Here is a 14,899-nt window from a genome sequence, read left to right as displayed (position 1 = left end):
GAGGGGGAGAGAGAGATAGCAAAGGAGAGCCAGGAGTGGGGAGATTATGATCAGTGCCTTGCCGATCCCGCAGGCCGTGACAGCTAAATCCTCTAAAGTAACTTACATTAAATTAAAAAGGATGAAAATACTGTTTAATTAAAGTTTTTGCATGCACACCTGTTATCATCTTCCTCCCTCATTCTCTCTCTCTGTCTGTCTGTTTTCCTTATGATCTTCTCATCTTTTACCTCCTTTCCACAATTCTTGCCATTGCCACAGTCTTGCTCCCAGATGAATGTTGAAGAAATAACAGAAATATTTCCTGTAAACTTGCTTTTTGGGTTATGAGGAAAGCCTGGCCTCTTCATTTAGAGCCATTCAAACCTTTGGGTCATAGATTTACCTTGATTGTGAGCTGCTAACCACAAGATTAGCTTGCATGGCAGTGGCATCTACTAGCTAGTTGACTTAGGGAGAGACCACTAGCAATGTAGATGAAAAAGGGAGAGATAGAATCTAGACTACTGTATTTAAATAAAGACTACTGTATTTGGCCAATTTTTATAATAAAAAATATCATATCTACTTTTTGATAATTTGTGGTTTAAGATTGCATGCCCATAATGCCCACTGGACAATCTGGCCCAGAAAATACTGATAAGCATCCAAACTTTTGTAGGGCTTCAGATCTCGTATAATTGATTTGCTGGTGATAACATAATTATATAAATCATGTAGAGTGAAGTCAGGGACAGTGCCAGATTTGCACAGCATCAGTAAACACACTGAAGAAGTTCAGTAAACATCCATCTTTAGCCCCAGTTTGCCCAATTTATGCACATTATGAGCAATATGCTCCCCATGAATGTGTTTTATTTCCTCTGAGACAGTATATATACTTTTGTTTACTATACTATAGTTGCCATAGTTTACTTCAGCTACATAATGTATAATGTTACTTCACGTGTCACGATAAATTACATCTCTGCACACCTCAAAACTTTCTGAGTTCTCTAATCATAAAAGCTTTTCCATCTGCAGAACAACTACCCAGAACTACTGATTTGGTTGGAGTTTTTTTATGATCACATTATGATTTCTGACTCAGTTATTAGTTGAAGCCTGTGACCTTTATCTACAGGATTTTATTTATTATTACTACTACTACATGATTGGCTGACTGGGGTTAGGGTTAGGGTTAGAGGTATGTGCTCTGGAAGTATGCGCTATTTTAAATGAAAGATACGTTCAAATCAATGCTTGTGCTGTCGTTTATTCCCACACACAACATCCCTGTGTGTTTCTGTCTGGTTGTAGATGCTCCAGCTGTGTCAGAGGGCAGAGATGTTGGAGTGACACTGGGCCAGAGAGGAGTGCTGGAGTGTGAGGCTGATGCAGTGCCTGAGGCAGATTTTGAATGGTACAAAGATAACAGAAGGTAATTGGTCTTACATTTGCATTTTAAATAGGCAAATTAAAGGTATGTGAATATGTGCGTGTTCCTTTGTGTGTGTGTGTGTGTGCACACACACAAGTTACTGATGGTTAATGATCTGCTGTGAAATTTATAGTCCCAATACTATCTAAACTGATTTTTTTTTAAAAAGTGTGGAACAAAAAAAGTCAAAAAGAAAACATGAATGATATGATTTGATATTTTTCACTCATTTAGGATCTTTAATGACTTTGATGGTATGGAGATTGTCAGTACTGGATTAGGATCAAAGCTGACCTTCTTTAATGTGTCTGATGGAGATTATGGCAACTACACCTGTGTTGCCATCAACACACTTGGGAGTTCAAATACAAGCTTCCTTCTGTTTGGTAAGTACATTTATGATACTTGACAACAGGAACTATAACTAAGATTGTGTAATATGTTAGATTTGTACAAACGTTGTTGTATGCGGTCATTTTATTTTGATGTTTAGTTGCTGCATTCGACCGTGTCCCTTGGGGTGTCCTGTGGGAGGTGCTACGGGAGTATGGGGTGTCTAGTCCATTGCTACGGGCCATTCGATCCCTATACAACCGTTGCAAGAGCTTGGTTCACATTGCCGGCAATAAGTCGGATTCGTTCCCGGTGGGTAATGGGCTCTGCCAGGGCTGGCCTTTGTCACCGATTCTGTTCATAATTTTTATGGACAGGATTTCTAGGCGCAGCCAAGTGGCGGAGGGCTTTCACTTCGGTGGCCTCAGAATCTCATCTCTGCTTTTCGCAGATGATGTGGTTCTGTTGGCTTCATCGGGTGATGGCCTCCAGCTCGCACTGGAATGAGGATCAGCACCTCCAAATCTGAGGCCATGGTTCTCAGCCGGAAAAGGGTGGAGTGCCCACTCCGGTCGGGGATTAGTTCCTGCCCCAAGTGGAGGAGTTCAAGTATCTTGGGGTCTTGTTTGCGATTGATGGGAGAAGGGAGCCGGAGATCGACAGGCGGATTACTGATGCGGACGCTGCACTGGTCCGTCATGGTGAAGAGAGAGCTGAGTGTAAAAACGAAGCTCTCAATTTACCGGTCGATCTACATCCTTACCCTCACCTATGGCCACAAGCTGTGGGTACTGACCAAAAGAACAAATGAGCTTCGTCCGAAGGTTGACTGGCCTCTCCTTTAGAGATAAGGTGAGAAGTTCAGCTCAGAGTAGAGCCGCTGCTCCTCCACATCGAAAGGAGCCAGCTGAGGTGGTTCGGGCATCTGACAAGGATGCCTCCTGGGCGCCTCCTAGGTGAGGTGTTCCGGGTATGTCCCACTGGGAGGAGGCCCCGGGGCAGACCCAGGACACGCTGAAGAGATTATATCTCTCGGCTGGCCTGGGAACGCCTTGGTGTTCCCCCGGATAAGCTAGAGGAGGTGGCTGGGGAGAGGGAGGTCTGGGCTTCTCTGCTTAGGCTGCTGCCCCTGTGACCCAGCCCCGGATAAAGCCGAAGAAGATGGATGGATAGTTTCTGCTAATCAGGTCACTCTTGCAGTGGTCCTCATTATCACTAAGCTGGGTCTTTAATCACTGTCACATGTAGTGACCAGAGTTGCACTCTACAGCCCAAGATGGTACTTGTTGTGCTGCTGTGGAACCTCTCAAACCAGAACCTGCAGCCAGTGGAGAATTTTTTATGTACTGTACACTGAGCTCACCAAGGCTGCAAAGCAGAATAAGTCACCAAATACAGTCCAAGACAGTTTCATTAACCAAGTACTACCCTGGGTGCATGTCTTTAACTTCACTATCTCCACTGTTCTGTCCTCTGTGAAGTTATAAATCTCACCAGAAAAATTTGAGAAGTGGAGAGTTGCATCTTATTTTGAAAATGTATTGGATTCACTGTGCTGTTCCTGTGTCTGACATCATGTCCTCTTCATCTGCTCTGCTTATTTAATATGGCTTCCATCAAAAATAAGGCCAAAATATTGTCAGTGAGTGAATAGCCACTTCTGGGACTAGACTGATAAACGTTTTGTTGGGATGTTTAAGTCTATGTTTTGGCTAAAGTTCTAATTTGTATAATTTGTTAGATCCCAGGTTAGGCTTTGTTTGTTTGTTTTGTCATGATAATATATGTGTAATATTATACAGCAAATTAAGGGGACTGCTGAGCATACACCCTCGTGTGCACAATCATGGCTTATTTGTGTGTGTGGCTCCTGAGTTCTCTGCTCACACACAAGGAAAATAATTAGGATAGAATAGAATAGAATAATCCTTTAATTGTCCCACAAGGGGAAATTTGGTTGTAACAGCAGCCAAAAAGACACATATACAAACAAACAGTACACAGGACACGGAACAGAAACATACACAATTTTTCTTACATATTTACATTAAGGACAGTGGTTACTATATACAGAGAGTACTGTACAGTTATTAAATTAAATAAAAATAACTACAGGTAAGAGGCAAACCAGGTTGTAGTGCGAATTGCGTGGTAATAAATACCTGTGCTATACATATAAGTCTATAGAACTCTTGGAAATCAGTTATCAAGCCTGTGTGAGCTTTAAATACACTGTTCTCATGTAAGCATTAAAATTCTTTCTGAAATCATACGGCAATGTCTGAATAAAGCCTTAAAAATTATTTATATGACAGACGGCCATTCAAATAATAATAAAAAAAATTCTTTACACATCTGATGGAAGGTCCTTGTTACATATTGCATTGTTAAAGGGTCTTTATTTGGAGAGTGCACAGATGTTTGCTGTTCTGAAAATTTTGATAAAATTACTTTATTTGTGGTACTTAAAACACAGCGTTTTGTCTTTAGGGCCCCACCGTTGCTTTTATGCGTTGCTGCTGTTTTGTCAGTTGAACTGTCTGAAACTGATATCATTATGTTGCTTTTCTGTTTCTGACACGTTGCTCTGTTCAATTTGTTTCCCTGGTATAGTGGTAATTGAACCCACTAGCTCAACACTTTTGCAAGGTTAGTATTCAACACCAGCATGAACGTCAGCTGTCGAGGATCAATAGTATTAATTGCATGCTGGAGCCTGTGGAACATTGCCATTTTCACAATTGTAAGTTAGGCTGCATTAGAATTTCAGAGACGATGAGTCTCTGCTACATTTGAAAAAAAGTGAAATCATTTGTCTTGGCTTTTTGAACCAGTCAAAATTGCACTTTAACCCTCTGTGGTTTTATTGAATTGACATGTTAGAGTTCTTGTGTGGTATGCAGGATCTCCGAGGACGGTGAGCAGCAAAGGAAAGTGACATATGCAAATCTGTGAAAATGGTCAATGAAGTCTGTATCATTAACTGTGTTTCATCTTTTTCTTCTCAAACCTAACTGCCTCTCTGTGTGACATCGGCTTCATTTTGATTCTTTGCATGTGCTTTTCCTAATGTAAGTATTTATCATGTTTGTTTGTTCTTCTGTGATCCATTGTACCAATATTTGCTGCATTTCAACTGTACATGCTACAGAAGAAAACCAAACAAAATTGCAAATTTCTTGTGTGAATCTGTGCACATTTTGAGGTCCAGCACTTTAACGTGTGAAACTGCAGAGATAAACACCACACCTACTTTGCCATTTGATTTGTCCTTGTGACTGCGACCAGCAGTCCATTCACATAACAGAATTGTATTAATGACTTTGATTTGGACTATGACTATGAGTGATTTTCATTATTCTAATTAGCAGTAGAGAGGATTAGGAATAATCCACTGTGGAAGGATAATTGGATACATGCCCCCAAAGGAAACTTGTGGAAAGCCAAGGGAAATGAGTAGTCATTGTTTTACCAATTTCAATGTAAAAATGATCCAAAATCCTTTTATAATACACTCACTTGCTTCATCCCCAAAAAGGGCATGATGAAAATATTACATGCTTTTATTCATAAAATGCATCATGCAATACTTTGGTAATTTTAGCAATGTGTTAAAAATATCAGTGCTGGAATACTGCATTTCAATTTGAATAAGTGTTTTAAATCACTTCTCAATCCTAAGAATGTCCTTGAAAAAACAACCTTGCTGAGCACGGTTCATTTTTATCCTACTAAACCTTTGAGCAGTTCATGTCATCTTGAAGAGTTTTCCTTTCCTTTAAATATAGTTTTTTGACAGTGTTGTTACTTCCTCACTGAGATTACTTCCTTACTCTGCTTCTCTTTGTTCATCTTTCATTATCATCCAAACTTCATAACACTATTCACTGTTATGTGCTAAATAAATCAGATCCAAAGATGAATGATGATGATTAATTTACAGTTGCTACTTACAACAAATACAGGAAAAGAATGCATCGTAAGTGATGTTCAAAAACAAATTACAAACACAGTTTAACAAAAAACAAACTTTAATAGAAACCTGAGGTACTTTAAAGTAGGATCCATGGCATTTATCACTTGCTTTAACTTAAAACTTCAGCCAGCACGACTTTTTAACACCAGCAAGATGGACATTTTGACCCTCTGGCATTTTCAAAATCCTGTAACTCTATTAACCCTTTAAAGCCGGTCGGAGCGGGCATGTTCTGTTTTGCGTAACTATTTTTAAATCCCTGTAGAACCGGAACCGCGTAAGCTAGCGCAATAATTTTTTTTGCATATGAAACCTGACCTGAAAATTGTATAAAAAGCGCTTGCAGGAACAAAAACATAATATTCCAGAAACATACTTTGCCGATCTGATCAGCTGTTTGTAACACTTCCCACATTGAAACAGACGTAAGCGTGAATGATCACATGTCCGCCATTGCCTGCCCCAAACCGGAAGTGACGTCATTTTCGCAGAAAATGTAGTTTTTTACTTATAGACCTTAAAAACCTATACTGGTGTTTTTATAAGTCATGTTTGACTTTATGCTTTTCTGAATAGTTTCTGTGATGCTTAGAACTCAAATTGCACTGCTGGAAATATTTTTTTTGATGCACATGCTGTTTTCTTTGCAAATTTGTATCATAGGATTGTTTTTCGTTTTTCCTGCAGTATATAAAAATTGCTGTATCTCAAAAATAAAACTATGAAGACACTCAAAATAAATTTCCTGTTGTTGTAAACTATTTTTTGCAACTTTTTTGTATTTAAAGTTTTCAGGGATAAGCCTCTTAAATTTAAAGTAGAAATATGTGTAAAAAATAAAGAAAAACGATTTTCTATTTTTTTGTAGTTTATTGCACTTTTTTTCAATTAATGCAGTTACTATGGACTTAATGCATACATATTATTAAAATATGGGCTATAACAGTTGTATTGATGTATAGATACTTGAAATGCTCCCAAAAATGGCACTACAGCATGTAAAAATATAAAGTAAGCTCTGGCCGACTTGGTTCTATGGCAGAGTGCATAACCGAAAGCATGGAGAAGTGGCAGGTTGCTTTCTCTTCTGAGCAGCATAGGAATTCATACCTAAAGTGAACAGAGTCTAGACTGTGGAGACTAATCCAAACAAATGAATAGTGAAATCCAGAGCACATTAGTAAAACAGGTTTTAGGCCTGACCCGGACAGCTGGGGAGGTGAAGCTGCAGATTGAGAATTGGGGAGCAGTGTGAACACTGAATGGGAGGCTGCACTTTGGTGATTTTGAGGCAGATGTAAAAATGGACGCGATGATCAACTTGGACATTACTACTTTTACAATAATAATTTAAAATGCTTCCCCCCCCCCTTTTGTGCAGCCTGCGTTGAGATTAATTTTAAAATGTAAACAATCAACTGAGGGGTCAAAATCACTCCTCCTGGCAGTTACAGTGTTAATTACTGTGTTCCCAGATTCTCGCTATGCAAATATCCTGCATTTCTTTTTCCTAACTCTAAACCTTAAAAAATCTTATGTTTTGTGGAGAAACAAAAGAAGGTATAGATAATACAGTTAGTCACTTTTTCAGGCTCTTGGTTTAAGTCATTGTTAACTTTATCAGTATTAAAACATAATTGTTGCCATACAGTCTGTGGGTGTGCATTGTCAAACAACTTTTTAAAGCACATTCTCAATTTCCGTCAGTTGAATGTGTACTGAATTTTTGCTGATATATTAACCATTGACATTTTGTTTCTTGTTATGAATGCAAAACTGTTTGCAAGATAACCCAGGGGAACATACCATCAAAGACACAACCAGGTGTCCCTAAAATTGAGCTCTAATATATTGTAGCAAAAACTTCTGCATCAAAATTGCAGTACTGTGACCTTTAAATTCTGTCTTCATGCCATCTTATTAAGATGACATACAAACCATAATAACTGTTACAGCTCTTATTACTCTTTAAGTTGTTGTTTTAAAAAAACACAAATATGTTTGTAATGCTGGATTGTTCACAGACGGGAGGTTTATTAACTTACTTCAAGTACTGACACACCAAAAGAAGAAAACTCCTTAGTGGTGAAACTTACCCAGATGTTTTTCCTCATTCTATCTCCTGTTAGGACCGAGAGCAGTTCAGGATGGCAGCGGCGGTGCAATGAGTGTGCACTCACACAACTGTCTCCTCTTCATTATGATTCTGTCCTTCCTGCTTAGATTTTGAAGATAAATTGAGTTGAACTCCAGTGTTTTGTGTGTGTGTGTGCCTGCGTGTGTGTGTATGCGTGTGAGTGTGTGTAGGTGTGTGTGTGTGTGTATGTGTGTGTGTGCGTGGGAGTGTGTGTGTGTGTGCGTTTTTGTTTTTTCCAACTGAAACCATAAACTGATGCACATTAAGTGCATGATTTAATCTGCACTGCATTGATGTTGACCCGCTAAACAAGTATGTCATTGAGGGTCTTTTTTTTTGAGATTTCAAGGATGTAACAAATGTTTCACCTTTTAATTGAATTTTGTTGGATATTTTTCTCTTTGAATCATATTATTCTGGATTGTCTCTTTTTACTTGTGATTCTAAAAAAAGATTTTTAAAATGGTGTCTCTTATTTTTAAAAAGTGTCTCTTAATCAAATGGATTTGTCTTGAATTTAACCACACTGAATATTCATGTCTATTCCAGGAAACAGCAAATTTACAGCAAATATAAGAAGTGAATTCTAAAACACAAGGTTGCCCTGAGGCTGAAAACCTGGTATTATCATATTTTAATGTGTAATAATTATCCTTTCGTCTGGTTGTTGAAAGCAGAATTGTAGTATTTTTGTTCCCACCATTATAGTGATATATTTGCACTTGTGCTATGCTAATCTTTTTAATTATATTTTTTCAATTATGTGTAGTTTTAAATATTTTTAAGAACGGGAAATATGAACTTGTAATTATTTGGGACAAACCCCTTACTTTCATCTCTTTGTCATTTTTTGTTCTTTACTCGTACTGGTTGTATACAAAAATGTTGTCAAGATTATTATAATTATAATTATGTTAGACTTTAATATTTACAGATGGAGGGAATGTTAGCTACATTTGTATGGAGTGGACATCTGACTTAAGTAATGCAGACCTATTAATGCTATTGATATTTGTTTAATATCATACCGTGTATACATGCTCTAGAAATTGTTCCTGTTTATGTTCTAAACCAGCACTGGAGGGTTACAGAACAGTCGTTTTGAGTAGATTAACACAAAATAAACTCTTTCTGCATGTATTTAGACACAAATAACCCAAAGACTATATTTCATAAACTTCCTGTTTTTCAAATCACCAAACAAAGACCCTGATTTTTAAGTATTGTCTTCTCATTAACTTCAGAGTAAACTAGAGGTCTTCATGGGTACAAAAATGTCTGTCTGTGCAAAAATGTACCACAGTGAATTAAAGTGGATTTGCCTTTTTTTTTTTTTTTTATATATTGACCCAGAAATAATATAGAAATAACACCTGGGTTAAAAAAAAAAAGGTCAGAAAAAATAGGTCAGAAATAAAGACTATATGTAAAACGTGGCATAACTGCAAATGAGCATTTATGCCACTGTGACATAATTGCTCATTTGCAGTTTTAAGAGTTCCTTTTTCATTGACAACCTGAGGAAATTATTCACTACCGTACAATAGTAACTAGAAGCATACATTGTTTCATCATTATCTGTAAATTAAACTATAATGCACAAAGTGAAGATCATATTAGACTGAAGATGTATTGAAAGTAGGAACTGAGACCATAAACTTATAAGAAAACAGGTTGAATTAGCAAACATTTTGCAGTAAAGACTTTCAGACTTCTATTGATTTGGACTTTATAAATTAAGCAATTATTCTTAGCCTATTAGAATGAAAGAAGATTTAAGGTACTTTTGCTGCCACTTCATGATTTAGACTTATAGGCTAAGACCCATCTTTAGTATTTTGTCCATTATCCAGTCCTATACAGATCTACTGACATGGGTAGACTCATGAAGACCTTTAGAGTAAATGTGTTGTCTTTTGACACGAGTAAAATACAAAATCATTGATACTCTTAAACCAAAATGTACAGTATAGGAGTCAGATTGTGAGATGTTGGTCAGAAGATTTAATAATTTTAGACTTTACTGTAGAGTATGCAAGCCAACTGCAATAACTGAGACTGATTAAAGGTCTCAGCAAATAGGCCACAACAGTTCTTATCACCTGATATATAACTTGCATTAACAGAAAAGACAGAATATATGAGAAAACCTGAAAATCATATGTTTCACTATGGACAAACATCAGTGCAGGCAGAGTGTCACAGGCAGCAAACAATCAGCAGACCTCCTTTACCATATTTCATTGTGAGCATGAGAATTTTATGCAACAATCTGTAACCTCACACAAAATGACAGGAAGAATTAAAGCTGGTAATTTCTCTCTTTCAAATCTCTCAATTTGAAAAGAGATTTGTACCAATTGGCAGACTGTACTTAACATGGGTATGCTTTTTTGTTATTTAGTGACAATAACAAAAAATGTACATCTGGTGTTGAACTACTGACTTTTGTAATGAGAAGGATTGTTTTAAGACATTGTGCATCCCTTGCAAAATGCTGTTTGTTTTTACTGTCAGTTTCTATCAGAGTTTTGCAGTTGAAGGTTTCCATTAACACTGCAACAAACAAAAACAGTGAATTAAAACAAATGACTATGTCTGTTTAATGATGGGAGATGTTGCCTTTCTTATCTTCTGAACGTTCATCACACCTAAAAGGAGGAAAGGGTACACAAAAGCAATGACCTCTGTTCTTTTAATATACATTTTTTGCCCCCTTTCTCAGTCTTTTCCCTCTGGCTTGCGTCAGCACCACTGAGGCCCTAGTCCATCATCCACATTCCCCTTCCTCTATCTTTCTTTTCTTTCCATGGTTTTTGGGGATAACAACCTTTTCACTCCTTGATGTGAAAAGAAGAGCCAACATCCAAATCAGAGAGGCATGAAACGGGTCGTTTTAGAAACTGATCAGGATAATCACGACCTGAATCTGACAGGCTAATCATTGTTTGTTTTCACATATCAGAGAGAGGGAGGGACAGAGCGAGACTGCAGAACATTATTTATCTCTAGCACTCCAATGTTTGGAAATGACATGGTAATTATTCCATCCTGGGTTGAAAGAAGGCACTACCAATCACACGTCTATCCTGCACAGTCATTTTATGACAAGATTCACCACATTTAAGATGGACTCACATCAGATCACCTCATAGGGAAGTTTTTGCAGTGATCCATTCAATACTACCTATAAGCAAATGTTTATCATCTAGCCAGATTATTTAATAGAGCAGCAATAAACACCTGAAAGTCTTATTTAGATTTTCCAGTACATTTGCTGCTGAGTACTTGCTCACACTTAGTAGCACATGTACAGTTTGATCACTATCTCACAAGGCAATCAAAACTGTGAGAATTAAAAATATGACTTTAGAACTCTACAATTTTTTTATATCAAATACACCTGTTTATGAACTTGCAGTAAGATCTCTCACCATGGATAAAATTTTCGAAATTGCATAACACTGAGCTAAGAATGTGATAAAAATCTTGATGCATTCTTAATCATCCAGGTAAAAAAATCCCCAAACGTTGATTCTGTTCATGTGGACGTAACGCTTTCAGTGGGAGAAATGTTTCGTCACTCATCCAAGTGACTTCTTCAGTCTCAGCTGACCCCACCTTCTTCAAATCAAACAAAATTGATGGCAAACATTTGTGCTGGTTTGTGCTTCTAAAGTGTTAGTTTGTAATGCTTTTGTAAGAACATTAATGAAAGTTTCAAGGTCAAAAGCCTGTATTTACCTTTTCTAAAAAAAAACATCCCTATGTTGTTCTGATTAATTTGTATTTTGTTAATGCATAGTCTATTTTAACTATTACGGTGAACCTATTTTTTTTTTTACTTTTGAGACTGTGATCATGATAAAAATATCATGGTTTATGTTTCACAATGTTTTCACAATAAAGAAAGGTGCTGGGTGACCTTGGATGACCTCTAGGAACTTTTATTAATATATTTGAAATTATTAAATTATTATTTATTAACAACCAGAGACCAAAGACTATTCTTCAATGACAACTGATCAGTGGCCATCAGTACCATTCATAGAGTTGGGGAATGGCTGCAATCACAGCATTGTAAGATAGCGAAAGATGTATCCTTAGGCGCCTTCCTCGATTCAGAGATGGTCTTTCCCTTTTCACGTAAATGGCCTCCTTCACTCCCCACTCAAACCAGCACTCCTCTCTGTCCAGCATGTGTACCGGTACAGCTTCATCCTACAGGTTAGTGGAAAGAGTATGCACCAGCCTGTAGGATTATATAGACTGCAAAGTCCTGGCCTGATGAGTTTCCTCTTGTTGTGCCATCTACTTTGCCAGAGGTTGTTTGGTTTCCCCAATGTATAAATCATGGCAATTCTTCTGGCACTTAGCAGCGTACACTACATTACTCTGTTTGTATCTGGTGATTTGATCCTTGGGGTAGACCAGTTTTTGGCGCATTTACTCAAGGCCATCTTGATATGATGTTTTTCTGCTTCCTCGGCTGCTGTATCTGTGGGGATGGTGTTCGCTCTATGTTGTACCATCCTGATGACAACCAGTTTTTGCTTTAGTGGAAAACTAAAGCAAAGAGTTAAACTTTGAATACTGATCCATATGCGTAGGTAGACGGTACACATCAGCTTTTAAATGACCCCCATTACTGATGAAAATCTTACAGTGTAAGAAGGCTAGTCTGTCATTTTTCATATCCTCCCTGGTGAACTTGATGTGTTTGTCTACCGAGTTAATGTGATCAGTGAATTGTGGTACACCCTGAGATTGTCATCCACATACCTGAGCCAATGACTTGATGGTTTTCCTTACCTGGATGCATCAGGACATTTTAACCCACTTTGGCAAAGACTGCCTAAAGCTACTACATGAGTACGAGCAAACAGTAAGTAAGATAGCTGACTCCAGGAACCACCTGAGATTCAGCCTCAGATGCAGACAAAACAGGATTACTCCTAAAATTCTGCCAATGAGATCAAAAGTTCAAGGCCTCCAAGAAACAAAAATCCCCCAGAAGGCACAGAACACAACTTTTTGGGAACGATAAGTATCATCCATGATCAGAGGATGACATAGAGAAGAGTCAATGCCTGTCAGATCATTGTTGAAAATCCGACTGGATTATATTTTCTGAGATGGTCTGAGATGTACAAAGCTAAGAGTAAAAGGTCATTTTAATTTCATTGTTTTCAAATCCCTGTTGTTCCAAACACAGAAAAGGGAAAAGCATGTGGAGAAAACCTATGCATGCTGCCTCTTTACAGGCTTATTTTGGATTTTTTTTAAGCCTTTTGTATTACCTAGTGCCAGTGTTCTTGATGCATTATGGACATTGTCAGCCTCAAGGTTAGACAAGCTGGCTTGCAGAGCAGTTAAATAAAGACAGTCACATTGCATGTTGCGAGGCAGTGTAATGATTTGTGCCACACAACACAGCTAATTTCCCATTTAATGCACATTTAGTTGAAAAACCAAAGCAAAATCTTTCTTTGTCCTCATGTTGTCCAGTTGTTCTTAACTAGGTTCACTTTAATTCAAATTCTGTTGTAATTAAACTTTTAATGTTTCCCTTTAATGTGACTACAATGGTTCAAGGGTTTGTGCTAAAATAGAAATTGCATGTGTTTTGGACAACCTTCCAGCTAACCTTAATGCAGGCGTATTTATATTCATCTTTGCAGACTATTTTGATTGTTCAACTCTTTGAACAGCTTCATGATGTTTCTGTCTGCAGGTTTCTGTTTTGGAATAACAACATTTTGATTGTTTCCTGTAATACAGCCACAGGCAGCACTGGCTAACAATGACGAATCATAGCTACATTAGCTTGATACTTAATTAATTTTCAATTCTTGGACATTCAAAGGAACTACACTAGTTTTAAATACATCTGAATTTTCCTTTAAGTAAGAAGTCTGACCTTGTGTGATGATTACAGTGTTTTGCTAAATGTCATTTTTTTAAATAAATAAAATAGAATTAAATTGAAATTTAATTTAAGAAATCACTTCCTTTAGTAATTAAAAGTCAAAAACTGATTGTGAAAGACTGCACTATTACATTTAGTTTTTAGAAAATAATTTAAATATTTTTTTTGTCTTGTCACTCTTTGCCCTTTATCTTTTCTTTCCCCTCACCCCAAACCAGCCATTGCAGATGGCCACCCTTCCCTAGGCCCGGTTCTGTCAGAGGTTTCTTTCGTTAAAACGGAGTTTTTCCATCCCACTTTCAAGAAGTGCTTACACTTAGAAGGTTGGCAGATTATTGAGATTTTCCCTTTAATGTTGTAGGATCTTTACTCTACAATATACAGTATAAAGAACCTTGAGATGATTGTGGTAGTTTTTGTGCTTTGGCGCTATGTAAATGGAACTAAACTGAAACGAGTTGAATTAAAATTGATTCTTTTTCCACATGCTATGCACTTTCAGCAACTGCACATAATATGCATCTCTTTCAGGCAAACTCAACACAGCAGGAGCTGACATACCTATTTAAATTGGAAATAAGCAACCACAGTAACAATTAATCTCTCAGACAAATTGAAGGCAGGCATATTGCATTTTTTTTGTGTCTGCACTATGTTAGAGCAATGGCTCCCAATTCCCACCAAGCATGACTTTAAAAAAAATTATATGCAAGTCCTAATCAAGCCAAACCTATGACAAAATCCAGGCGAATGAGCAGAGGATCTTAGAAATACATATTTCTGATCCTGCACCAGCATTCATTTATGAAAACGCACTGAGAAGTGCTGGATACACATAATTTTTTTGTTTCTGTGAGCCAATTTTGAATCACAGCCCACTAAGATTTGTATTTTGGAAGCATTGCATTTTCATGTTTATATGACCAATTACAAACATCTGTCTCAGCTGCCCGGAGATTATCTTAGCAGATTCATGACATTGTCTCACAATATGTTGGGATTCATTTTTGGATTATTTACATGACTAAAATTCTACCCTACACTGAAAAAAGGCCATGTTTGATTTACTTGATTCAATAGTGGACATTGGTTGCACACAACTGT

The 14,899-nt window shown here is 37.4% G+C and overlaps 1 protein-coding gene across 4 annotated transcripts in view; it reads left to right on the top strand.

The window, feature by feature from the left end:
* The window catches only part of ntm (neurotrimin), a 471,010-nt gene extending 459,391 nt beyond the window's left edge, over positions 1-11,619 (top strand). For 3 of the 4 annotated variants that reach the window (XM_040013481.1, XM_040013490.1, XM_040013472.1), the window contains 4 exons: positions 1,300-1,420; positions 1,655-1,806; positions 4,367-4,402; positions 7,859-11,619. In XM_040013481.1, the coding sequence (XP_039869415.1) occupies positions 1,300-1,420; positions 1,655-1,806; positions 4,367-4,402; positions 7,859-7,959 (410 nt within the window). In that variant the 3' untranslated portion in view covers positions 7,960-11,619. Of the gene's footprint in view, positions 1-1,299; positions 1,421-1,654; positions 1,807-4,366; positions 4,825-7,858 lie in introns of all 4 variants that reach the window. The other variant, XR_005693468.1, reaches the window with a different exon arrangement.
* The last annotated feature ends 3,280 nt before the right edge of the window (positions 11,620-14,899 follow it).

This window comes from Simochromis diagramma, unplaced genomic scaffold, assembly GCF_900408965.1.
Source record: "Simochromis diagramma unplaced genomic scaffold, fSimDia1.1 OVJJ01000123.1, whole genome shotgun sequence".
NCBI lineage: Eukaryota > Metazoa > Chordata > Actinopteri > Cichliformes > Cichlidae > Simochromis > Simochromis diagramma.
Note: the sequence above shows the minus strand (reverse complement) of the source record. Positions and strands in the feature narration are given on the sequence as shown.